General features: G+C 50.1%; 1 protein-coding gene across 1 annotated transcript in view; it reads right to left on the reverse strand.

The window, feature by feature from the left end:
• JAG1 (jagged canonical Notch ligand 1) overlaps nucleotides 1–22,533 on the reverse strand; it is a 36,058-nt gene extending 13,525 nt beyond the window's left edge. The window contains exons 1-8 of the mRNA XM_069495801.1: nucleotides 21,984–22,533; nucleotides 21,248–21,553; nucleotides 12,452–12,503; nucleotides 6,912–7,166; nucleotides 5,088–5,148; nucleotides 1,085–1,215; nucleotides 671–790; nucleotides 97–210 (exon numbers count right to left, since the gene is read on the reverse strand). Coding sequence (XP_069351902.1) covers nucleotides 97–210; nucleotides 671–790; nucleotides 1,085–1,215; nucleotides 5,088–5,148; nucleotides 6,912–7,166; nucleotides 12,452–12,503; nucleotides 21,248–21,553; nucleotides 21,984–22,064 — 1,120 coding nt within the window. The 5' untranslated portion in view covers nucleotides 22,065–22,533. The remainder of the gene's footprint in view (nucleotides 1–96; nucleotides 211–670; nucleotides 791–1,084; nucleotides 1,216–5,087; nucleotides 5,149–6,911; nucleotides 7,167–12,451; nucleotides 12,504–21,247; nucleotides 21,554–21,983) is intronic.
• Nucleotides 22,534–23,069: the final 536 nt, after the last annotated feature.

Consider the following 23,069-nt stretch of genomic DNA (forward strand, 5'->3'; position numbering starts at 1 on the left):
AATGTTGGACAAGTCTGGGTACCTCCCCCCCAACTCTGTATCTTGACATGACACGATTATCCTCTAGAACAGACACTAGCCAAACACTGGACTTACTTATGGAGCACGTGGGACCGGTCCAGCCTGGAGAACACTCGCACTCAAAGCCCAGGGAGGTCTCCCTGCAGCTGCCTCGGTTGTGGCAGGGATCGGACAGGCAAGCATGCTCAGCTGCAAAAACCGGGACAGCCGTCAGCAAGGGACGCCCGGCTCCATGCCACCCACACACTCTCCCCTGCAACCCAAACCCCACACCTTGGCCACTGGGCTCAAGCATATCTCAAAAACTAAGAGCAGGCGTATGATATAACCCTACTGCGTCTAGGAAGAAAGGCAGGCATCTTTCTCACTAAGCCATCTCCAGCCAGCCACATTCCAAGACACCTTGGAGCTGGGGTCACCTCATCTCCCGCCGCTTCCTATGCTAATCAGCATCACCCAAAAAACTTCAGGGACTTGAAAGAAGTTTCAGAGACCCACGGAATGGCTGGGATAACACCAGTCTTAATTTTGAAGGCTCTCTTCATTTTTCTTTTTTAAAAAACAAGTCCTTAAAGTGTATTTTTTTTTTTTAAAGATGCATGTACAGAAAAATTAAACAAAGGGATCTCACGCAGCTTGGACCACTTACCGATTTCGCAGTTGGGGCCCGAGTACCCCTCAGGGCAGGAACACTGATATTTGTCAGGACCTGTGTTGCTACAAGTTCCCCCGTTGAGACACGGCTGGTGAGTCCCACAGTAATTGAGATCTGCCAAAGAGATCCTAAGGTCACCAAGAGATGCCTGCAAAGACTGCTAGCTCACCGTGTTGCCAGCCCCAATCCTCTTCTCAAAATAAACCCAAAAAAGAATGAACGAACCCACAGACAAACCACAAAACCCCATAGCATTAAAGGAAAATTCAAACGGATCAGAATAAAAGCCCCTGCACACGAATAAATGCAAGTAAAACTCCAACTACCACCATCCTACCCCCCAAGATTCCACGTTCCTGTCAAGCAGGGCCCACATCCGGCCTTGGTGTCCCTTCCTGAGGGGCATACCTTTGTCACAGAGCTGGCCGCCCCAGTTGGTCTCGCACAGGCACTGCCAGGGCTCGTTACAGGTGCCGTGGACGCACCCGGGGTGCGGGATGCACTTGTCACAGTACAGGCCCTGCCAGCCATACTGGCACCTGGGGACAGACAGACACCCCCAGGTCAGCCTTCTGAACGTCACGGGAGAGCTGCACAATTCAAACTTAAGGCTGCAACGTCGAGGCCTTTTCTGCTTTGTTTCTGGGGATAGGATGGTAGACTCTCGAGGCTCACCGGGGGGGGGGGGGGGGGGGGGGGGGGGCTCCTCATAAACATTTTCACAGTTGGACCGAGGTCCCCTCCCAGCTGACTCCCGACAAAAAGAGGACTGTTTGGTGAGAGGCCAGGGTGGGGATGCCCTTCACAAAGCCACTCTCTTCTCAGGCTCCCAGGAATGAGCCGAGGGTGGGGGCACAGGATAAATCAACTCCCTCACCTCATGGGGACAGACCACAGAGGGGAAAGGACTCTCATGGTGGGGACAGCAATGGCTGTACCAAAGTCTGCACAAACGCTGCACCTGCAGCTCTGCTTGGTTCTCTGTCTACACAGCAAGTCACAACCCCCAGACCCCAGCACACAGAAATGCCACATGACACCCAGTGCGACAGGAAACCATCTCAAAATGATGCTTCTCAAACATCAAATAAGGAGAGAAGGCGGCACCTTCCATTGGCCAAGACCAGGGTAGGATCTCTAAACCCATTTCTGCAGGGAAGGTGAGGGAAACACAGCACTTGGAACCAATTCCATAGATAATTTATGACCCATTACTGTGCCTGGTCATGCTAATTTATAGTTATTTCTCACTTGGAAAAAAAAAAGAGGAGCAAAAAAAAAAAAAAAAAGGTCAGCTTAGTTTATCTAGTACTGGAGGAATTGAGTTTCCTTTATAAGCGCCTTGCTTAATCAGACTCTTTCTTTCGGGGCCAAATGGTGCCTTTGATCCCCAAACAAAAACACAAACATAAACCTTCACCTGGGGTGGGAGAGAGGGCAGGGTCCCAAACCATTCTCCCCTCCAGTTTCAAGCCCTCTGAAACTTTAACTGCCTTCTCAGAAATCAAGCTTTAACAATAAGAGGTGGGACAGGGCAGGGAGAAACACCAGCCAGCCTAATGGGGGATGGAGGTGGGTGCCCATGGGATGGGCGGAGTATTTCCAGAACGGGACCTGGGAAAAGCCATGATCGGCATCAACCCCCTAAGCCGCTCAGCTGTAACTCTGGAAAACAAACACCCCGCTTCTTCCACCTCCCCCCCCCACAAGGAGGAAAGGCTTTCAGTTTCCAGAGAGCTGGAGGCAGGCTAGCAAATCCTTGTCATGGGAAAATTATAGGGATCTAGCTAACAGCTAATCACCCACGGCTGAGAATCAACTTAACCCCTGAGAATACCGACTAACCACTTCCTAACTTCTAAAAACAAGCCGTCCACATCCAGATACAAAGCGCCATAGAATGTGTGGTTTAAAATTAATCAGACGCTGGATTCTGGTTTATGTAAAACAGAGTGTCAGTCCACATGACAAGTGACTATTTAAAGGAGTAATAAAATCTAGTAGAAATAATTTAAAAAGTGGACACCCAAGTTAGTGGGAGACGGTTTGGTGGGGTGGGGACATTCTGTAAAGGCTGATATTCTTAGCCTGAAGGACAGCAAGAGGAAATGGCAATATTGCTGCCATCTTCTCTTATTCTCATCCAAACTAAGGATCACTAGACCGCTTCAATTTCCCTCGTAAAAGCAAGGAGAGGCAGCTGAGGACCCAACCTCACCTCTTAATGAGAGCTCAATTCCCAGGCATAAAAAAGCAACCACAAGAGGCCATGGATGACTTCAAAAGAAAACAAATAAAAATACTGACCCTGACAGAGGCATCAACCGAGTTATCCCGGTTTAATAATATATGATTAAGATTCTCATGAGAAATTGAAGTGACTTTTCTCATACGATGATTCATAATTAAGTTTGATATTATTGGCAAGCTTGCAATAAAGCAAGCATGTGCACCCAGGAAAAGGGAATCTCAAGTCTACTTGGGAACCACAAAATCAGTAAAGAGGGGGAGGGGGGAAAAAAAAAAAAAAACAAAACCCTGTGTAATACATAATCCAAAAGACAACTTACAGGTAACTCGCCATGCAACTATTTCTGGAGCAGGACACAACCTGAACTTCCTTAGCTTGAAGGTTCTGTTTTGATTTTCTTTCAAGGTAAAGGGAATGAACTGGGCTGGAAGACTATGCAAATGACGTGTGGGAAAGTGGCACCTTAAGTAAATAAGGGCACCAGTGCGTGTCTGGGCAGGGAGTGGGAGGTGAGACTTCGAAAGAGAAAGGGCTAAATTCTGGAAACAAAGCCTGTTGTTCTGGCTCGGAGGGCCCTCCCCTGCAGAGCAGCGTGTTTATTCTGATGACAGAAGCACAAATCCTGGTCGCTGATACTCATCTGCGCAGGGAGCAGGCTCGGAGTCACTAATAGCACTGCCATTCTGACTTTCCCCAGAACACCCTTAATTACGAAGAGTTAAGGTAGGTGGATTCCTGCTCCACATTTGACAGTAATGCTATTAATACTACAGTCAGCTGCCACCAATGTTAGTAGGGGGGTTAGTAGGTAAAGCACCCCCCTCAGCCTTACAGAAAATAAACTATCTTCCTGAAATGTAGGAAGAGACAATTTCAGTACAACCTGTTTTTATTTTACTCCCATCCTCAGAGTTCAGTGTGCCCCTTGCACCGGGCAGGAACAGATGACGTGATGGAATCATAAAAGGTAAAAGCCAGATAATTTTTTTCCTCTCCAAAGCAGCAGCCTCGAAATTTACTGAGCAGCAAAATCATGTGGCAAGCTGGTCAAATGCAGATTCCTGGGCCAAACCAAGGGACAGGGAGTGGGGTGGAGCCCAGGAACCTGCATTTTAACAGTTCCCCACTTAATTCTGGGAATACACTTTGGTCTATGAGGCAATGATTCCTCAAGTATGGTCCCACCAGCAGCAGTGGCACTCGGGGGCTTGTTAGAAATGCAGACACTTGGGCCCACCCTAGACCTATGAAATCAGGGTCTGTGTTTTTAATAAGAGCCCCAGATAACATTAGTCTGAGATACACTGGTTTAGACTGTTTCATAAGCTTCCCTTTGCTACAGTCAGAGTAGCTTTGGGGACAAAAGTGACAGACCCAAAGGATCCATTTAGTGTCATATTAAATCTGTTAATCCTTATCCTTAAAATTTGGGAGGAGGGAGAGTAAAGCGTGAGACTATCAAAATGCCACAGACACCAGCCATATTTCCTGAAACGAGCCCTTCCCAAATTGGTATAATATAAATTTCAATAAGTTCCAGGACCCGTAATTGTGAAGTGGTCAGGGTAGGTCTCCGTTTGGCTTCTGCATTGTTCCTGGACCATAAAAGAACAGACTTCAAAGGCAGCAGCAAAAGTCTACATTCATCAGGCTCAACTGACAAGATTCCAGGGCAGCCATTAACCTCTCAGCACCGGCCCAGCTCCCGCCTGCAAAGGGGCCAGGAGATTGTACTAATCCCATTCTAAAGAATGCTGGACTTTCCCCTATTGATGGGAAAAGTGGGGGAGGGGGCCCGGAGAGGAAACCGGGTGGAGGAGGAAGGGGACTCACACAAACCCACATTTCTCCCCCAGCCCATTAGCACTTTAAGGGAAGATTATAAAAATGTGTTATCAATTTACAGAACAGTTAATACATGAAGTCACTAGCTATGCCCGTAAGAGTTTTTTTATTCCAAGAGAGAAGTGTGTGCATTCCACCAGACAGCTGGTATAATTTAATAAGCTTCGGATGTGCCTATCTGAATTTTTTTTTTTTTTTTTAAAGCTTTCTTGTTCTCCAGAGAAAGAGAGACATATTCACCATAAAGTCAGTCCCTCCCTTGCATTAAAGGAAAACTTTTCTAAACACTCACAAAAAACCAGTTTTGTCATTTACCTGCAGTCACCGGGGAGTTTGCAAGACCCATGCTTGAGACTGCAGCCCTGTCGGCAAATAGCTGTAAAAAACAAAAAAACAAAAAAAAAACAAACCACAGAGGGATGTGTCAGCACACTGCCTGTTCCTCGCACCGCCACTGTCATGAGAATGGCCTGGTGCGTTAAGCCCACAAAATCCTTGATTTTAAAAGATCTCATATCAAGTCCATTGTAAGGAGAGGAAGATGGGAGGGGCCCAAATAAATCTAGCTTCAAGGCCATGCTAGCAGATCCTCAAAACATGATATAGTTTGGGGACAAAAATGCAGGCAAGTTAATGGGGGAAGGGGATTTTCATCCAGTCTCTCCAAACAATAGCTACCCCGGCTCCCTGAGTGCAGCCTGGTCAGTTCCCACCCTGCCCACCCCCTTCGACCCAAAGGGAAAGAAAGGAAAAAAAAAAAAAAAAAAAAAAGGTATAGATAATCCTTTCCCAACCCACCCACTCTGTCCCATGAGGGCACATTCAGATGAGTCCCAGCCTCCTTAAAACCTCCCCAAATTGCCTGGATTCAAAAATCCTATGGGGCTAACACAGCCAAACTGGGCTGGGCCTTACTGAGCAGGCTAATCCAGCGGCCAGGTCTGGGGAGACTTGTCAAGTATCCTTGTAAAGCAATTCTTTACTTCATTAAAAAAAAAAAAAAAAAAAGAATTGAACTGACATTAAAAAATACCAAACATTAGGTAGTTTAAAAAAAAAAAAAAAAATCAGTGACAATTACACCTAAACACCAACTACTTAAAATATGATCAATTTAATTCCAGAAATGCCATCCTTTATTAAACTCTTGTCTCCAGTTATTTAAGAAAGCAGTATGGCCCAGGAGACCTGCGAATTCCTTTCCCCCATACCCTGGGGTCCCCTCCCATTATAATTCAAAAATTCATTTTTACATTTGAGTTTATCGTGGAAGTTTACCTAATGATCATATAAAATAAGCAGAGTACACTATTGTTCATAAGGGGATATTATCCTGTGAACCAGAATCACCCACCAGGTTGCTATGGATTGGCACCACTGAGTTCTAGAAGGGGCTGGGCTAGGAGATGATACCAGTTCTCTGAGAGCTCATGCCACCGTGGGTGGGCCCAATCCTACAGGAAGGAGTTGGACAGCTTGGGCTAACCGCTCAGCCTTCCCCGATCAATGCCACGGCCCCCGAAGGTGCCCAGCAAGTGTGCTGCAAGGCCACCTGGAGCTCAGGGGCTGTCATTTCCTACAGCACTGACTGTTCAGACATCAACTGGGCTAATCCAGTCCCATCTGGCATCTGTTTTGAGTCAGGTTCCTCAGAAGCAGAGCCTGAGAAGGGAATCTGGGCCCAGGAGAAAGGGACTGAGGGAAGCAGACAGGGCAGGAAAGGACATGGTCTCAGCTGGAGTCTGGCTTCAGCCTGATCCCAGGGGACACTCTGGAGTGTGAGCTGTACCACAGCGTTCGGGCAAAGGGGGCTGGCCTTTGGGCTCCTATGTCAGTTGCTCACTGACTGAGCTGGAGGGATGGGGCATAGGGTGGCTCTGGCTGGGCCAAGGACGATTCCCTGGAGAAGGAGCAGCTGTGAGCTGATAGCAGCCACCACTCACAGCAGCTGGGGCTAGGGACACCAGCCAGCCACGGGGACCTGGACAGGGCACCAACCTCATCCTTCCCATCCAGCACCTTTGTGCTTCAGGCCTAGAACAGCAGCCCAAATCCCACCCTGCCTAAGAGTGCCACATGCCACCTGACTGCTGGTACCCTGTGCCGGTTCATCTACCTGGCACACGCACGTACACATACCTTTGTTACACTCGGGGCCCATCCAGCCTTCCATGCAAGTCTTGTTGCCATTCTGGTCACAGGCATAGTGTCCAAAGAAGTCATCTCTGGGGCGGCAAAACTTATTGCAGCCAAAGCCATAGTAGTAGTCGTCGCAGGTCACCCGGATCTGATACTCAAAGTGGGCAACCCCCGTGTTCTGCTTCAGCGTCTGCCACTGCCGGCTGGGGTTGATCATGCCCGAGTGAGAAGCCTTTTCGATAATGCTGTCGGGTTCTAGGAGCAAAAGTGATGAATTGTGTTAACATCCACATCTGTGCCTTCTTCCCTGCCCATCTTGACTATTTAAAAAAAATAAAATAAAAACATGCACATGGTAGAAAATTCAAACAGCTACACAAAAAGGCAAAAAATGAGAAGTTCATGCTTCTCCCCTGTTACCACTTATCTATCTACCCTCTTCACAGGTGCATAGTATTTCATTATCTCAAAATACCAGTAAATAATTTACCTAGTTCCTGACATACAGGCATTCTGGTTGTTTTGGCCTCTTACTATTAAACAAAGCCACAACGTGCATCCTTGAATATATCTGCCTGTGTGTGATTCCAGTAGCAAGAAAAACCCTAGAAATGGAAGTGCTGAATCAAAGAGCATGTGCACAACCAATCCACAATCCACTTCTGTCCACAGACCATCCCGAACTACCCACTGGTGAAGCCCTGTCAGCTCACCCTCCCACCAGCACAGGAAACTGCGTTTCCCAACACCAGTGCCAGCACTGTACATTAGCAAACCTTCTGATCTGTGCCTGATAGATAAAGAGGCATCTCTTGTTTAATTAGCATTTAATTAAGTGATGGTGAGCACCCTTTCCGGTATTTATAAAGCCATTTGTATCTGTTCCTGTGACTGCAACCTGCTTCTCTGACGACTTTTCTATGACATCGTCATACTGACTTGCAAAGCTCTTTATGTATTAGGGAAGGTAGCCCCTTATGGAATGTTGCTCTAGAAATTTCATTACTCCAGATGAAGATTAGCAATTTTTCTGGTTTTAGATCACATGTCCTGTTTAGAAAAGTTTTGCCCATTTCAAAAGTTTTCACTGGAAGCCAAGGAGTGGACTAAGTTACATTTTTTAAAAAAATGTTAACACGGCCACCTTTTAAAGCCAGCATTTAAAACAGCAACACCATGAACTTGATGCATTTTACCTTTCTCCTCTGCCCAGAAGGCAGATGGGAAAATAATTTGCCCCAGTTTGGAGACAGGTTGAGTGAGGGCTTGGGTTTGTATTTTTTGAGCCGAGTCATGCCCCTTAAAGAATGTTTACCAAGGGAAAGCAACACCTTGAAGTCAAGAAGCTCTCAGGAGTAAGAAGTGGTCCCTGCCCTGAGGTCACTTATAATCTAGTCTGAGAAAAGAGACAGGTACAAAAATAGCTTCAGACACCAGGTGCCAGTTCAGGGGAGAGCTCTGAAGAGGCAGCAAGGTGCTAAGTCAGCGCCCCAGCCTGGCTTCGTGTTTGTTTTCTTAAACCTGCCAGCACTAACCCTTCACCACCTTGTCAAATTCAAGGCCATCTTAGAGACAGAATTAGGACCTACTCACGATGTCTTTGTGATTCTTACCCACCCACACTGCTGTTTTTCTAGGCCCTGGGCCTGGGCTCCTTCACAAAGCTAGGTAAGCCCTGCAGGTGACCAGGAGAGAAGGAACTCCTAGGTGGTTTCATCCACACACTCCACTTCCAACACGGCCCCGGCGTTCACCCTCTGGGGTTCTTGAGCTGTCGTGTGGGCAAGACAAGCCTTGAACAAGCCCACACACCTGCAGACTTACACCCCAACACGCACAGAACCACTTACAGATAACACCTTACTCACTTCAGTTTTTGCAAACAAACATGGGCCAAGGAATGACAAAAATGTTCCTCCATTAACAGCGTGTTTGCTCTGCTGGTTCAGTTAAAATGTGTAGTGGGCTATTAGCATGTGGTTACGAGACCTTCATAAAGGAGTCATTTAAACACGCAAGCCATGGCTCAAAGGCTTCCAACTTCTCTCAGTCTGGTATCAACAACAAACAGTTCACACAAGAGTCCAGGGCAGTCCTAAGAGTGCAGGCTGGCATGTGCTTCTCGGCTGCTCAGTACGCTTTCCGCTCATTTCCAGGAAACGCTATGTGACGACTTCAGAATCCTCGATGGGGCTAAAAGGGCTGCGTAAGTAACGTCACACCAGCCAAGGCAGGGAGGTGAGCATGTCTGGGTTAGAAAGAGCAAGTCTACTGCCTGCTTCTTCCAGTGCTGCCTGAATCACGCTTCCCATCACCTTGGGGCACTGTGATGTATCCAGGGTAGGTCCCTTGGAAGTCCAGCCTTCTGAGAGTGGACAGGACATCACCATGCCTCCCTGGGACCCCCAAACAGCATGGAGATGGGTCACGAGGCACCCTCAACAGCCTTGCAGGCTAAAGAGGTGACAAGGGACAGGTATGAGCACAACCCTGGGACCACACCAACCTGAAAACCTAGATGGGAGCCTTAGCCAAAGCGGCTAAGCTATAAGGAAAACCCGGTCCTAAGTGTGCCCATTTGTGTTTACGTATCTATTAAGCATAACAGGAAACTGAAACCATTTGCTGTGGGGGAGAATGAGAAATCTGGATCCTTCTATACCATTAGTCCTGAAATGTAACAGAAAGGACTCTGGAGGACTGAGAACAGGAGGGCCAGCCTTAGAAAATACCTAACACGTGAACAGCACCTGGGCTTCATCTGGGCCAGAGTCAGCTGGTAAGGGTTTACTGCAGAGTTGGAATTCTGTCCCCAAACTCAGGGCTCTGCACCTCTAGTATACATCCAAAGCCAGGATGTTTACAACTTGCTTGAGTCCCAAAGGGCAGCCAACTCCATTTGGGCTCCTCAGCTTCTGCCCTCGTGGAGTACAGTCCATTGGGAGGGGCTGAGGATGAAGAGTATGGAGCAAAGCATCTCAGGCAGAGCATATAGCACATGCAAAGGTCCTGAGGCAGCAGGGAAAGTTATGCATTTGAGGATGGCAAGGCTAGAGATATGACGGAAAATAACACAGTGTGTAAGACAAAGCCGGCAGGGAGAAAGGGCCGGGCTTTGCAGGCCACATGAAGATCTGTCCCAAGAGCAACAGGAAGCCACCAAGTGGCTGGCTTCTTATAGTAAGGGTGACAATCAAATGTTATGCTCTGAAAAAAACAGGAAGGCAGAAGAATGGAGAAAGCATTAGAAGGTGGACCAGAGCAGATATGGGCAGACCAGCTGGCAACTGCTCTCGGAGTTCGGGCATGAGCAGATGGTGACTTGACCAGGGTAGTGGTCGGGGAGATGGTGAGAGGTAGCTGATTCTAGTGAAGAGTTGGAGAGATGGTTTTCAGAACTTGGAGGCAGACTAGCTATGGATGCCAAGAGAAAGGAGGCACATAGCTCACCTGCAGATTTCTGGCTTATGGCACTGGGTATTCAAATACTGGTGCCAATCACCCAGAAAGGGCCCTAGGGAGGGGACTGCTTTTGAAGAGGGAAGATCCCAAATTTGGTTTTGACCTCACCGAGTTTGAGATTCTTTGGAAGCATCGCAAAAGAGGCCAAATAGGCAAATGGGAAAGCCACTCCCACCAAACCCACCCCCTCCTCTTCCTTCATCAGCGTTCAGCAAGAGAGCTTCAGTGACTTGCGATGGGCATCCCGTGACTTTGTGCCATCCCCTCTCTCCAAAGTAGAGGTCAGAAAGCACTTTATTCCTACCTCAGTCTTCCTTGTGCCCTTCCACGGATTCGGTTACCACCCCTTCCCCCAGCAAGAGACAAACACCCCAGAACCCCAAAACGGGGCTACTGGGAAACGCAGACGCTCGTGGGCAGCCCCAGATGGGTGCTGGCTTCCCAGGGTATAGCTCTCTGACCTGTGGGGCTGCGAAAAGCCCAGGAAAGGCCCTGCAGATGCTGAGGGGTCTCTCGCAGGTCCCTAACAACTGATCTGGCTCTTGTCACAGGCCAGGATCCACCCTCAAGGATGTTCACTCCACCAACTGGATTGTTCTAACAGCTAAAAAGGGAAGGAGAACACCATGCCTGGTCTGGAACATCAGAAGAGCCCATTTCTCCCCCCTCCCCACCTCCATCCTCCTACTGCTTAGTTACCATTGTAAGCAGGTCACAGTGACACGACGCTCACACAATCCTCAATGTTTGTGCCAGAGGGAGGGAGGGGAGAACCAGGTGTCTATGACCCTGATTGGCATCAGCCACAACCAAGGCCAGCAAAGCCCCTCTGTCACCACCACCCCCACCCACCCCTGCAGTGGCACAGGGGTGCCCTTCTGGGGATGCAGGCTTGGCTCCGGGACGTTCGCAAGCCCCTCTTCTCCAGGCAGGGATGACTTCAAACAGCAGGACTTAAGATGTCAAAGCAAGAGGCGTGACTCAAGCAGCCTGGGAGCCCCAGCAGGCCTGGGCTCAGCAAGGATTCTGTGGCCCCGGGTGGCTCGATGAGCCAGCCACGGCTGGAGGCTGCCGGCTGAGCAGCCCTCACTGCACCCACGCTGGGCATGCGGCATCCTCAGGGTCAGTAAACAGGCAAGGCAAGGGGAAAACTGCTCTTAGCAGTGAAAACAGGGGTCACTGAAAGGGTCAGAGACGTAGAAAAGCAAAAGGAACGTTCGGATAACAGAGGACAAAGACAACGAAGTGGGGTCAACTCTTCCTCATGCACAGCCCCAAAGATTTCACCGTGGATCAAGTTTTCCGATGACAACTACTCAGACTCTGCTGGCAAAAAAGGGAACTCGCAGTTTTGGCTCAGGAGGGAAAACGTTTTTTAAGTTGGAGTTAAAAAGCAAGACTACCTTTTAAGCCAGCCTGCTGCCATTTCCATACACACCCTCCACGGCTTCTCCACCAAAACCCACCCCTCACAGTCCTGAAAAGCGACCTGTGCTGAAAACAGAGCCATCTTTCAGAAGGGGACAAGGCAGGTAAGGGCTGGGAAGCTCTGGAATTCGGCCTCAATGAAAGGTCTGTCGTGCGCAGTGTGGGAAACCCGGACGGGCTTGAAGCTCACCTGCTCACCAAGTGAAATTCAAGGTCGGTCTTTAGAGCCCAGCGCCACCTTTATGGCTTTATCTTTCTGATGAGAGATTAAACGCTCACTTAAAGTTTAAATGGACTTTTAAAAAGTCACTACTTTGATCCTTTAGCCGTCTACACGGTTTTAAAGTTGTAAAACCATTAAGATCTCTATCCCAAAGATAATCTAGGTTTCATAATCAGGGACTGAGTTAACTGGGAGTCTGTTTTGGCCACTTAATATTCCAAGCTAAAATTCTAGGGGAAGTCAAGGAATAGATTCCATTGACAGGTTTGCCCTGGGTGGGGGTTGGGGGAGGGGTAGTGGCAGCAGATGGCAGTGGGTGGCAGAAGTTCTCCTAAGTACTGAGGACACAGATCTGGCTCTGACTGCTTGGCCAAGCACTGCACTTCCACGTGCATTTAAGGGAAAAGTCCATTAATGTGATACTTACGAGCAGTGTCATTACTGGAATCCCATGCCTCCACAAGCAACGTGTAGGACCTCTGCAAGACAGATAAAGAGCAGCTTAGTGATTGCGAAACCAGAATCGGCTCTCCAACGTTGTACTTTCTTGGCCTCCCAGCACACCCCCAACCCAAACCATGAAGCCAAAATGAAAATTCTACTGGCCGTCGCACTGGGATCTTGGGTGTCTAAATCCAAAACAACTCTCCTTTTTCAACATTCTCCCTAGGTTGACAAATGACCCCTCTCACCTGGCAGGAGCCCACTAGTGTGAACATGCATGCAGGTGGCCCAAAGTCGTGATCAGGAAATGCCACCTCCCCATGTGGGAGTGCTTAGCATGGAGTTTTCCAAAACTTTCCAGATCCCAACCTCAGTGCATGAAGGAGGGAAAAGAAAAAAAAAAAAAAAGGCCACACAAAGAAATTATTCTAAGCTAACCTAACCAGGTATTTGTACTGAGGGGGTATTGCTAAGGTTACACTTTGGGCCCTGGTGGGGCAGTCCCCAGGGAGGCCCCCTTTTCCTTTTCAGAACCCCTGTGAAAGCTCTGTCTGTGTGAGACCATCCTGGCTCCCACAAGTATCAGGTAACTCTAGGAAACAGGAGGGGGCAGGTGCAGGGAGGCCGGGTAAGACAAAGAAGGCAACCTCACTTGGGCAGTGGGCTGGGGTCAGACCCTGGGAGAGAAAGTACAAAGGGAGAAATAACCACACACCTTCAGGTTATATTTATTGATGAACTTATCTGTTAATAAGGTCTAACATTCCAGGAATAATCGGAGTCCACTAACTAAACAGATTCCCTGGATATTGGCGAGATGCCAGCTAATATGCTGAAGGCACCTTTTATCTACCAGGCTTATCTCAGAAGTATGCCTCCCCCCGCAAGACCCAGACTATTAGCACATTCCCTCTTTTACACAACTCTTCATTCGTAATTTACACTAAGGTCAAGTTTGACCAAACACCAAGATTTAAATAAACCTTTTGCTATCTCGGTGCCGGAGAAGTATACTCGAGGCAGGTGGGGAGAAAAGGAATATGAACATGTTTAAGCATTCCTGCTTTGCCACCATCAGAAAGCAATCCTTCGGAAATGGTAGTATATATTGATTAAATGACATTGTGCCGTGCCACCAGGAGCACACTGCTGCCAAGAGAAGGCACCTATAAGGTAAAGGTAAAAAAAGAAAAAAGCGAGTTTCATTCATAACTGAGGCCAGCTTACTGCTCTCACGGTGACACAGCAGGTTGTCTTTGAATATAAAAATATCTTGTGATAGACCCTGCCTTGGAATTCAGCCGAAATATGTTTCATACTCAAAGCAGAGTAGGATTCCATTTCGTTCACTGATAACTGTGGGAAAATGTTCAGAAAAGCAAGCAAAACCGGGCAAGCCAGGGCACATACACCCAGCCCTCTCTTGTTAGTGGCCAGAGGTCCAAATTCATTGTTGTCGTCATTAATATTTTATTGGTGAAAGTTATACCGTATTTACGGCCTCTTTAAGTTACCTAGGACTTCCTGCAAATTACAGGACTCTTCCTTAAGAGCGCCAAATTATATTTCTCTACCGATTTGAGGCAAGAGCCAAGTCGAAATGAGGCCAGATGTGTGGCTGATTCTGTATAATTAAGCCCTTCATGCGCTGGTCACGTTGAGGCCCACATCCTTCACTTCAACAATATTGTTGTAATTAATCCTCTGATTAAATGCATTGATACCAGGAGTTTTGACAGACTTGCACAAGCGCTAAACACATAATACCCGCAAACCCCACTGCAGGGGAAGGTGCCGGGACAGAGCTGGCATGGCGGTATTAACTCCGCTTAATACCCAAGGAGGAAGGCACCCTTCGTTCTTGCACAAGAACTTGGAAGACCAGGCAGTCTACCAGGCTCATCCTCACCTGGGCTGGGAAGACCTCAGAAGTTGCTAACCAACACCACCCCACCTTCAGGGAAAAGAACAGCGCACACAGCCATAGATGACTGGCTTTTCTTGGCGATTTTCCACAAATTGCCTTCTCTCTCAGGGATGGAGATGGGGTGAGGGTAGAGAGCTTCAGTGATGGCAACAAAGCCTGGACCTCCTCTCTCCCTTGCTTCAGGGAGAGGATCAGGGTTCCAGGACTGGTCTCCTGGGGCAGGAGGAGCCTTCAGAGGAAGGGAGTCCTTCCCTCCAAGGCTCCTGTTAGGAGGCACTCTCACCACCTCCCTCTCCATCCCCACACTATAGATCAACAATCAAGATAATTTGGCAATGATTATTAGTTGCTAGGAAACTGTAATTTTTCCCAGGCCCACGCTTGACCTCTGTACATCCCTGAATATACATCCAGACGCTGAGACCCCAGACCGTGCATACTTCATACTATCAAACCATGTACCAGGCCACAAGTCAGAGATCTACTCTCCCCAAGTCACACCTAATTAGCCACTGCAAATCTGACCCCGGCAGAGGCAGAGTCCCCAGGCTCAGGCAGGCCTGGCAAGGCAAGTGTTCACACTTAACAGGTTCATGCCAATAAACAGACCAAAAAGTCAGCAAATACCTGGGTTTTTCTTGGTTTCAAATTATTAAACTAAGCCTCTGACGAGCCCCCTTGGCTTTCCTCTTTTTTCCTTATGTTTGCCCAGAATATTCTGGGGGCAAAGCAGGAGGGATGGGTAGCCAACAGATCTTTAGTCTGGATTTGCAAAGTGACTTATTTCTGCCCCATCCCAGCTCCAGGCCTAAGGAAATCTGGCAACCCAGCAGTGGGTGCCCCTCCTCGTGCGGCATCGAAGAGGAAAGGTCAACTTTCCAAATTGCCTTTTGGGAGATTTCCGTGGAATTTTACCTGGAGGAGAGTCCTGGCATCAGAGCCCCAAGGCAGCCCAGGGCCACCAGGTTCCTCCCAAGGCCAGATCCCCCACGCCTCCCTCCTGCCCTCTACACAGGCTGCTGCTTGAGGGTTATTCTCTGCCCTGTCCCACTCCACGGCGGTTACCTTGGCACTGGGCAGAGCGGTAAGCACTTAATTGCCACATTAAGCAAGGGGGATGTAAGAAACAAAGGTAATTGTGTTGGCAGCTGGGAGCTTCCTTTTCCTGGCAACAGTGACGGCCAAACCAAGCCCTGAGAAGCGGCTGCCTCCCCTCCTGCCAAGCTGACGGACACAAACAAACCGCCATCCAAACGGCACGCGTGCGGCGTCCAAAACCCCAGGCTACTGCGACAGGCAGGCCCGCCAGCAGCACGCACATCCTGGGAATGCCCGACGTGCCAACTCGGGCATTGTGCGAAGTCAGTCGGCCCCTGGGTTTGTCGGGGGCCCTGCGCCCTGCTGACTCAACTGTTGCTTCCTGTCGCTTGCCCTGTATTAGCATTATTTTTGGAGAGGCCCCATTATTCTCCATAATCCTCATTTCAGTCAATTCGGCCAACTCTATTGTCCTGCCTGCGTCTGGGTGGCCAGAGTATAAAATATTCCAGTCACAACACATATGAAACAAAAAAGGTTTCGGAGAGTCCATGGATGGGCACACGCACACCGACTTGGGCACACGATTCACCCAGCATAGGGTTTTGGCAAGGTGAGATGAGAAAGGACAACTATCCTATAGCATCTAAGCTAATACTCCAGTCAGAGAAAGCAATCGAGTCTGCAGGGCTTGACATATCAATAGAGCCCGATCTGGTTACAAAGGGCGATTTTCTCATCAAAGCCCACCTCAAAGGCTCACCAAGGGGCCCCAAAGCTCATATCCAGATTTGAGACTCTCAATGAGACACCCCCACCCCCTTTCCCAGCATTACCCTTACCTGTTTGAAAAGCATCCCACTGATAATTAAATGCACCAGTTACAAAAGGGTGGCGAGGTTAATAGATAGAATACCGAGAAGCCAGCCAAGCACAACGGTCCCGTTCACACAGAGCAAGCCCGAACAAGAATCCTTTCTACTTATTTACCAAAAGTGCATAAAAACTGGGGTGAGCTGGTAGAGGACTCTGAATGTTTGACTATTTACGTACCCATTTAACCACTGGGAGCCACCTTGTGGAATTTCTTCCCTGCACGCACACTATACCAATAGTAGATGTCACTGACACACATAAAAGTCAGCCACAGGGCTTCTGCAGTCCACACAGTGATCAGAAACCACCAAGGAAGTCACAACACGGCTCCTAGGCCCCACGCACCAAAGTAAAGGTGGGACATTTCTGAACCCAGGATGTCTTGTCCTCCATGCCTACCACCATTCTGGAATCACTACTTTCCATGCATCCCAATATATCTTCCAACAATTGGAAGAAAATGTTAAGTTTGTATTATTTTTTTAAAAAAATATATATATTTAAGAGGTGGAGCCAAGTGTCACTTCTCTCTCAGCATCTTGGAGCCTAACCTTGGAGGGGTTTTTTTTGGGGGGGGGGAGGTGGGGGGGACATGCCTCTAGAAATCTATCAAGGGAGAATTCACAGGAACATTTGCTTTTATGGACTACAATGCTAACTGTATGCACAGAGACTATGCATTCTTATCATAAGAAATCTTTAAAGCATGACATTGAGACCAACTTCTGGCCTTTCTACAATGGAGCTGGGGGCTGCTATGAATCCAGCCAAGGCTTCTGTGTGCATTTCTGTTTTCAGATCAGGAACAGGAAAGACTCCTTGTTACCCTGGCTCTGTTTTTTTTTTTTTTTGGTGAATAACTTTTTTCCGCATGCTAAACTTCCCACAAGCCTCCTATCCAAAAGGTCCCTGAAGGCACCACTATTTGGTGTAAAGATTTTAGGCAGCATTCAGATTGCTGGTGTTCTGGGAGGTTACAGAAAACCTTTTAAGTTGCTGCTGACACTTTTTACCCACTCAACTCCCCCAACAGCTTCTATGCCAAAAGCTTCACTGCTTTCTAAAAATGGTTTAAGTCTCTAGAGAATTATGGGTGTGGAAGTGGTGGGTTGCAAATTCATTTAATGACTGAGGGTTTGAATAAGTTGCTAAGAAACAAGGCAACGAGGAGGAAGAAAACACAGGTTATACCTGTAAGACAAAAGACATATAGATATTAGAAACCAAGTACCTGGAATAGGGATTCCATGTTGGGAACGACATTCTGCAGATAGCGCAGCCCTTTCAAGAAAGAGGTCAAGCCTAGCTCCACTTCCCCACCCCCCCAAAAAGCCTGGTGTTGCAATGCAGACACGTCATTTCCTCACCTTAGTTTGAGGTAGGTTTCTTAGGGCAAAAGGTGTTTTCTCTGCATGCAAAAAGTCCCTTGCTCTGAGCATGTACGCATGTGTGCTGTTTGTATAAATGCTGACTACACAAGCAGGTTGCAAATACTGGCTGCAGAAAAGAGCCAGCTCAAATGAGAATCCCATCCCTCTGCCTTCCACATGCCCACACCACAGCTACAGAAGCTCAGGGACTAGAAAAGACAACATAAAGGCAAGGACTTGTCAATTACATTCTGTGGCCAATATTGTGGCAGTTGAATTCCCAAACCCCTGGCAACTGGTCATCGAGGCCTTAAGTGCCAAGGAGGCCAAAGCTGGCATCTCTTGTATGCAAGAGTCACATTTCATTGGATTTTCATTAAAAAAAAATTAAGTTGATCTCAGCAAACCTTTATAATAGGGTCAATGATGTTTAACTATGGGGTGAATAAACCAGATACCCCAATTGCTTCCCCCAGTTTCCTTAGATGCATTCTACTCTAGGGCCACCAGTGCAATACAGCTAACTGGGGTTTTGGGGTACCCCAAAAGCTTTTGGGGACAGGTAGTGGTAATTACCCTAATGCATTTTTAATAGGCAGGCACTACTGGGATTTAGCAGTAATTTGGAGAGGTGCAAATTAACCATTTCAGTGATTTATAAGTGGTTATTCCCAGATCATTTCTTGTTAAGCCCAATTACCTCTTACAGTGATGTTCTTATCACTTGGTCACCCTATTTGGGAATCATAAATTAGTCTTGTTGCTTCAAGTCAAGCCCCTTGGAGCAGCAACAGTATGGTGAATAGAAGCTACTGATAAAAAACTACCACAAGACCAGGGCTGGGGCAGTGGACACCGAGTGGGACACACTTGGGTACGATGTGGCAGGCAGGTCCCCCTCTATAGAGATTCACACGCACACTGCAATGTGAACTACATTTCACATCTGACCCAACTGTTTCTTCTTCCTCTCCAGAACATGAACAGTTGCTTGATTAGGGTCATGATTCCAAACAAAAGGCATGAATTACATGACCTTCTACACTGACCCACCCCTGCACTCTGCACCCCAGCTCTTCTAGCATCAGCAACTTTGGAAACACAAATGGTAATTGTGGCTGCCTAGGGGTTGGAAGCTTAGGTGGTTGGGAGTCCAAGGTGGTTTGGAGGGTTTTGTTTTTTTTTTTTTAACCCATATATTCTTCTCTTGTTACCTTTTGAATTCTGTGCCAAGTTCAGTTATGACCTATTCAAGAAACTCACACTTAATAGTTAATTGTCAAACTGAATGAAGCTGTGCTCCCTACTGCAATCCTTACTCAGCTACCTAAGTGCTTTAAGTTTTACACTCTCCCTGGAATCATTCTTGAAAGTTATGGGCTGTCATGGTTCTCCAACCACATTCAGGAAAATAAAATACACCCAAACTCCAATTTCTCTTGGGAAGTAAAGCTTATGTTTCACAGGAGGCTTTTTGGGGGCAAATGGGTGGAGACTTGTTTATGAGTGATACACACATTTGGCCCAACTTCAAAAGAACCACATTCTCAGTGTTGCCCCGTGGGTCTTCCCCTACTCTACAAAAGTCGAGAGTATTTCATGGTTGGTGACCCGTGGGGCCTGAAACCGCAGAAAACCACCAGCAAATGCAAATCAATTGCCTCTCCTGTCCTCCCACACCATTTCTGCTCCTTTTCCATGTAGGACTCTCTGGTCAAGTGTCAAAAGGCGACAGACACACCTTCTAGGTCACTTTTCCCCAGCCAGCCTACTGAGCAAGCCTCCCTGTTTTCATCCAAGCCATCCTCTGACCCTATTCTCCAAAATAAACCTCAGCCAGGCTGCTGCTTTTCCACATCACTAATAAGATTCCTTTTATGGTCTTGTGAAAGGCGAGGGGCTCCGGACTGATCCTCCGGAGGGTGGAACCACCTGCAGGCCCCTTCCCCCTAAACTCCAAACACACGTTCAAGGGCAGTCAGCATTCGCGGTCAGCTTGGGCCCAGCCAGATTTAAAGGTGGCCAACCTCTTTAGCTTAAAGTTCTCCCTAATAGGGGATTAGCAAACAAGATAAACACTTTCTAAAAATGAAATCCCACGACAGTAACAGCCTTTGGACCTCAAAAGAACTTCACAAACCACAGTGTTTTGTTTCAGTTTTTCATATGTATCTAAAGCCCCTTTTAATGGCATGTTTTTGATAACTGCCTTATCTCACCCATGCAGAGGGCACTTTATAATGTCATCTGCTATAAACTGGACGTTAAGAGCCACCCCAAGCTTCACACAAACCTAGCTAGACACCCTCCCCTCTCCTCTCCTCCCAGAGCTGTGAATCACAGCCTAAGTCCACGGACAGGAGGCAGCAGAGTGCACCCCATCAGAGCACGTGGTGGCGGAAAGCAATCCCCTGGGGTCCCAAGCTCCCCCTCTCACCACCCACTCTCCCAGCACAGGCTGGGCCAAGCCCCAGTCCTGGCAATGAGTCATGCCTCCTGGACAGAGGGAGCCAGGCAGAAGGCACACCCCCAACATTTCCCTTTCCTCCCCTTCTGCAATCGCACCCATCTTCCTTCCACCCATTTTGGGATGTTGCAAGGGCCTCGCTGCAGGGTCTGCCAGCTGGGCCCAGGCCTGGAGCTACTCTGGGGGCGGTGTAGGGGCTGAGGGTCTATGCACTATGCACCCGTAGGCATTACCTCAAGGAAGCCAACCCTTCCAAGCCTTGGCACTGCCCCCAAGGCTTGCGGGGGCCTTCTGCCCGCCCTTCCCGGGGAAGTTTGCAAACACAGCTGTTCCAGAGCCCGGGAACCGCTGGAAATGAGGCCACAAGAGCTACACCGCGCGGGGGCGGGGGCAGGAAGGGGCCGGCAGGGAGCGAGGGTTCCAGAGTCTACAGCCCCGGCGACGGCCGTGAGAAACCCCCCTGCGGCGGGCCGCCCCCAGGCCCTTGCGCGAGCCCCGAGAGCGCCCCCGCACACACCAAAATCTCCCGGGGAGCAGCGGGAAACGGACTGCCCCCACACCCTCCAGGAAGGACACACCCGCCCTCCCGGCCATTCACGGAAAACGGGAGGTTGCCAATTTGGACCGCGTTCGCAGGCCAGAACCGCGCCGAGTCGCCTTCCACGGCGCACCAGGTTTCACGGGTTAAAGCAAAAAAGCCAGCTATAATGACCTCCTGGCGCGGGGGCGGCGGCGGCGGCGGCGGCGGCGGCGGCGGCGGCGCGGGGGCTGGCAGGGCGGGGGGGGGGGGCACTCTGGGAACTTCAAGTTGCAAGTTTAAGCCAGCCTTCCTGGGAGCTCTGCCCCACAATCAGCTCTGAGGTCCCCCCACTTTTGTACGCTAAGCAAACAGTAGCGGGGATGGGACTAGCCTCAGCTGGCCCTGCCGAGGTCTAACTACAGAGTCTAGGCTCCCTAACCCGCCACCTCAAGAGACTTCCCCCAGTTAGCGCCTAGTTTCAAGCCAAGACCCTTTAAATCTCTCTCGCACGGGAAAGCAGGGCTTGGCCAAACGCGGGTGCAAGTCTCTGCCCGGCCTCCTCTCCGGAGTCGGTCACTCACCGGCCAGGCGAAACTGAAAGGCAGCACGATGCGGTTTCGGTCGTTGCTGCGGCTGGCCTTAAGGTTGAAGGTGTTGCCCCCGATGACAGGCGTGGACCCTGAGCCGAAGCTGCAGGGTCCCCCGGCCGTGACGCGGGACTGATACTCCTTGAGGCACACTTTGAAGTACGTGTCACACTCGTCGCGGGTGCACTTGCGGTCTCCCGGGTTCCGGGCGCCGCCGCAGCAATTCCCGTTCTGCAGCTCCCCGTTCACGTTCTGCATGGACAGGATCTCCAACTCGAACTGACCCGAGGCCCCGCACACCTGCCGGCGAGGGAGGGAGGAAAGTCAGCGCGGGAGAAAGCTGTTTTCCTCAAGTGTGGAGGTAGCGACTTCTCCTCCCCGCCCGCCCCGACGAGACCTCGGCGCCAAGTGAAAATAATTTTGCAAAATTAGCTTCAAGGGGCCAAAAAAAAAAAAAAAAAAAGCACGAGTGTGGGAGATGTCCGACGACTGCCCGCGGGGCAAGAGCTGAGTGAACGCGCCCCTGCCCAGCCTGGAGGGGTCACACTTTGGAGGCCGGGGCTCTCAAGGGGGAGTTGGCGCGCTCAGCCCAGGTGCAGCCTCTCGGGCGCGGGGAGTCGAGCACCCGAGGGCTCCCGAGCCTGCTCTTTGGGCTCAACCGCCAGAGGCCAGGGCGCCGCGAGAAAAGGGAAAGGACCGCCAGAAGAGAACCCCAGAGAGAGGTTCCTACCTTAGCTCGCAGGGCACAGAGTAGGGCGAGCAAGAGGCTCAGGGGGCGCCCGGGCCGGCCGCGCGTCCGTGGGGACCGCATCGCTGCGCCGCGCGCCGCGGGCACTCGGGACGCCGCCGCTGCTGCTCGCGCTGGTGCTCCCGCCGGTGCTGCCGTCGCCGCTGCCCCTGCGGCCGCCGCGTCCCGGCTCTAATATACTCCGCCGATTGGAGCATGCACGACTGGAAAACAACACCACTTTTCAAAAGCCCTTTCAAGAGCGGCCCGTTCCAGAAGGCAAAGAGCCCGGCCTCCTTTTATTATTCTGATCGCTTCTTTGAGGCGCTCCCCCTCCTCTTCCACCTCCCGGCTTTCTTTCCTTCTCTCGCGCTCCCCTTCTTTTATTATTATGATTATGCGCAGCCTTTTATTCCCTTTCAGATCAGCTGCATAGAAAGGGGGGAGGGAGGGGAGAAAAAAAAAAACCCGAGCCTTGCTCGCGGGCCGGCCGCAGGTAACACAATGACGCGTGCCCGCCCGGCTCTCGGAGAGGGACCCGGAGAGCCCGTCTGGCAGCCGCTGCCGGGGCTGGCCACCTCTACCCAGCACGCCAGGCAAAGCGCATGCGCGCTTATTAATATTCATGGGGGGCGTGACCTCTAAACACGCCCCTCCCCTTCACGTTGATGGGCAAGGGGCACTGTGGGGAGGAACTTGGAAGGGGCAGGGGGTTCGGGGACGCGCAGGGCGGCGTAGACATCTAGGGGCCCCGTGCGGACCCCCACCCTCGGGGGCTTCGGGCCAGGCGGGAAGGGAGAGTCCTGGGAGGAACTTGAAAGGGATCGTTGTTCAGGGACGCTTGGGAGCCCCCAGCGGGGACCGCCCCCTCGAGCGCCCCGGGCCGGGCGCCTCTGGACTCCCGGCCAGGCCCCAGGTGTAGGCGCCGCGGCGCTGGCCGGGCGGTCTAAGCGGGACAGCTTCCGCCTTCCGAGCCGCCTGCGTCAGCTGCGGCTTTCGCCCCAGGAGGAGGGCCTGCCTGCCCGCCAGGAGCCCGGCCCGATTCCCGCGAGCGAGCGAGCTGCCCAGAGCGCAGAGCGCAGAGCGCTC

Source organism: Eulemur rufifrons, chromosome 20, assembly GCF_041146395.1.
Source record: "Eulemur rufifrons isolate Redbay chromosome 20, OSU_ERuf_1, whole genome shotgun sequence".
NCBI lineage: Eukaryota > Metazoa > Chordata > Mammalia > Primates > Lemuridae > Eulemur > Eulemur rufifrons.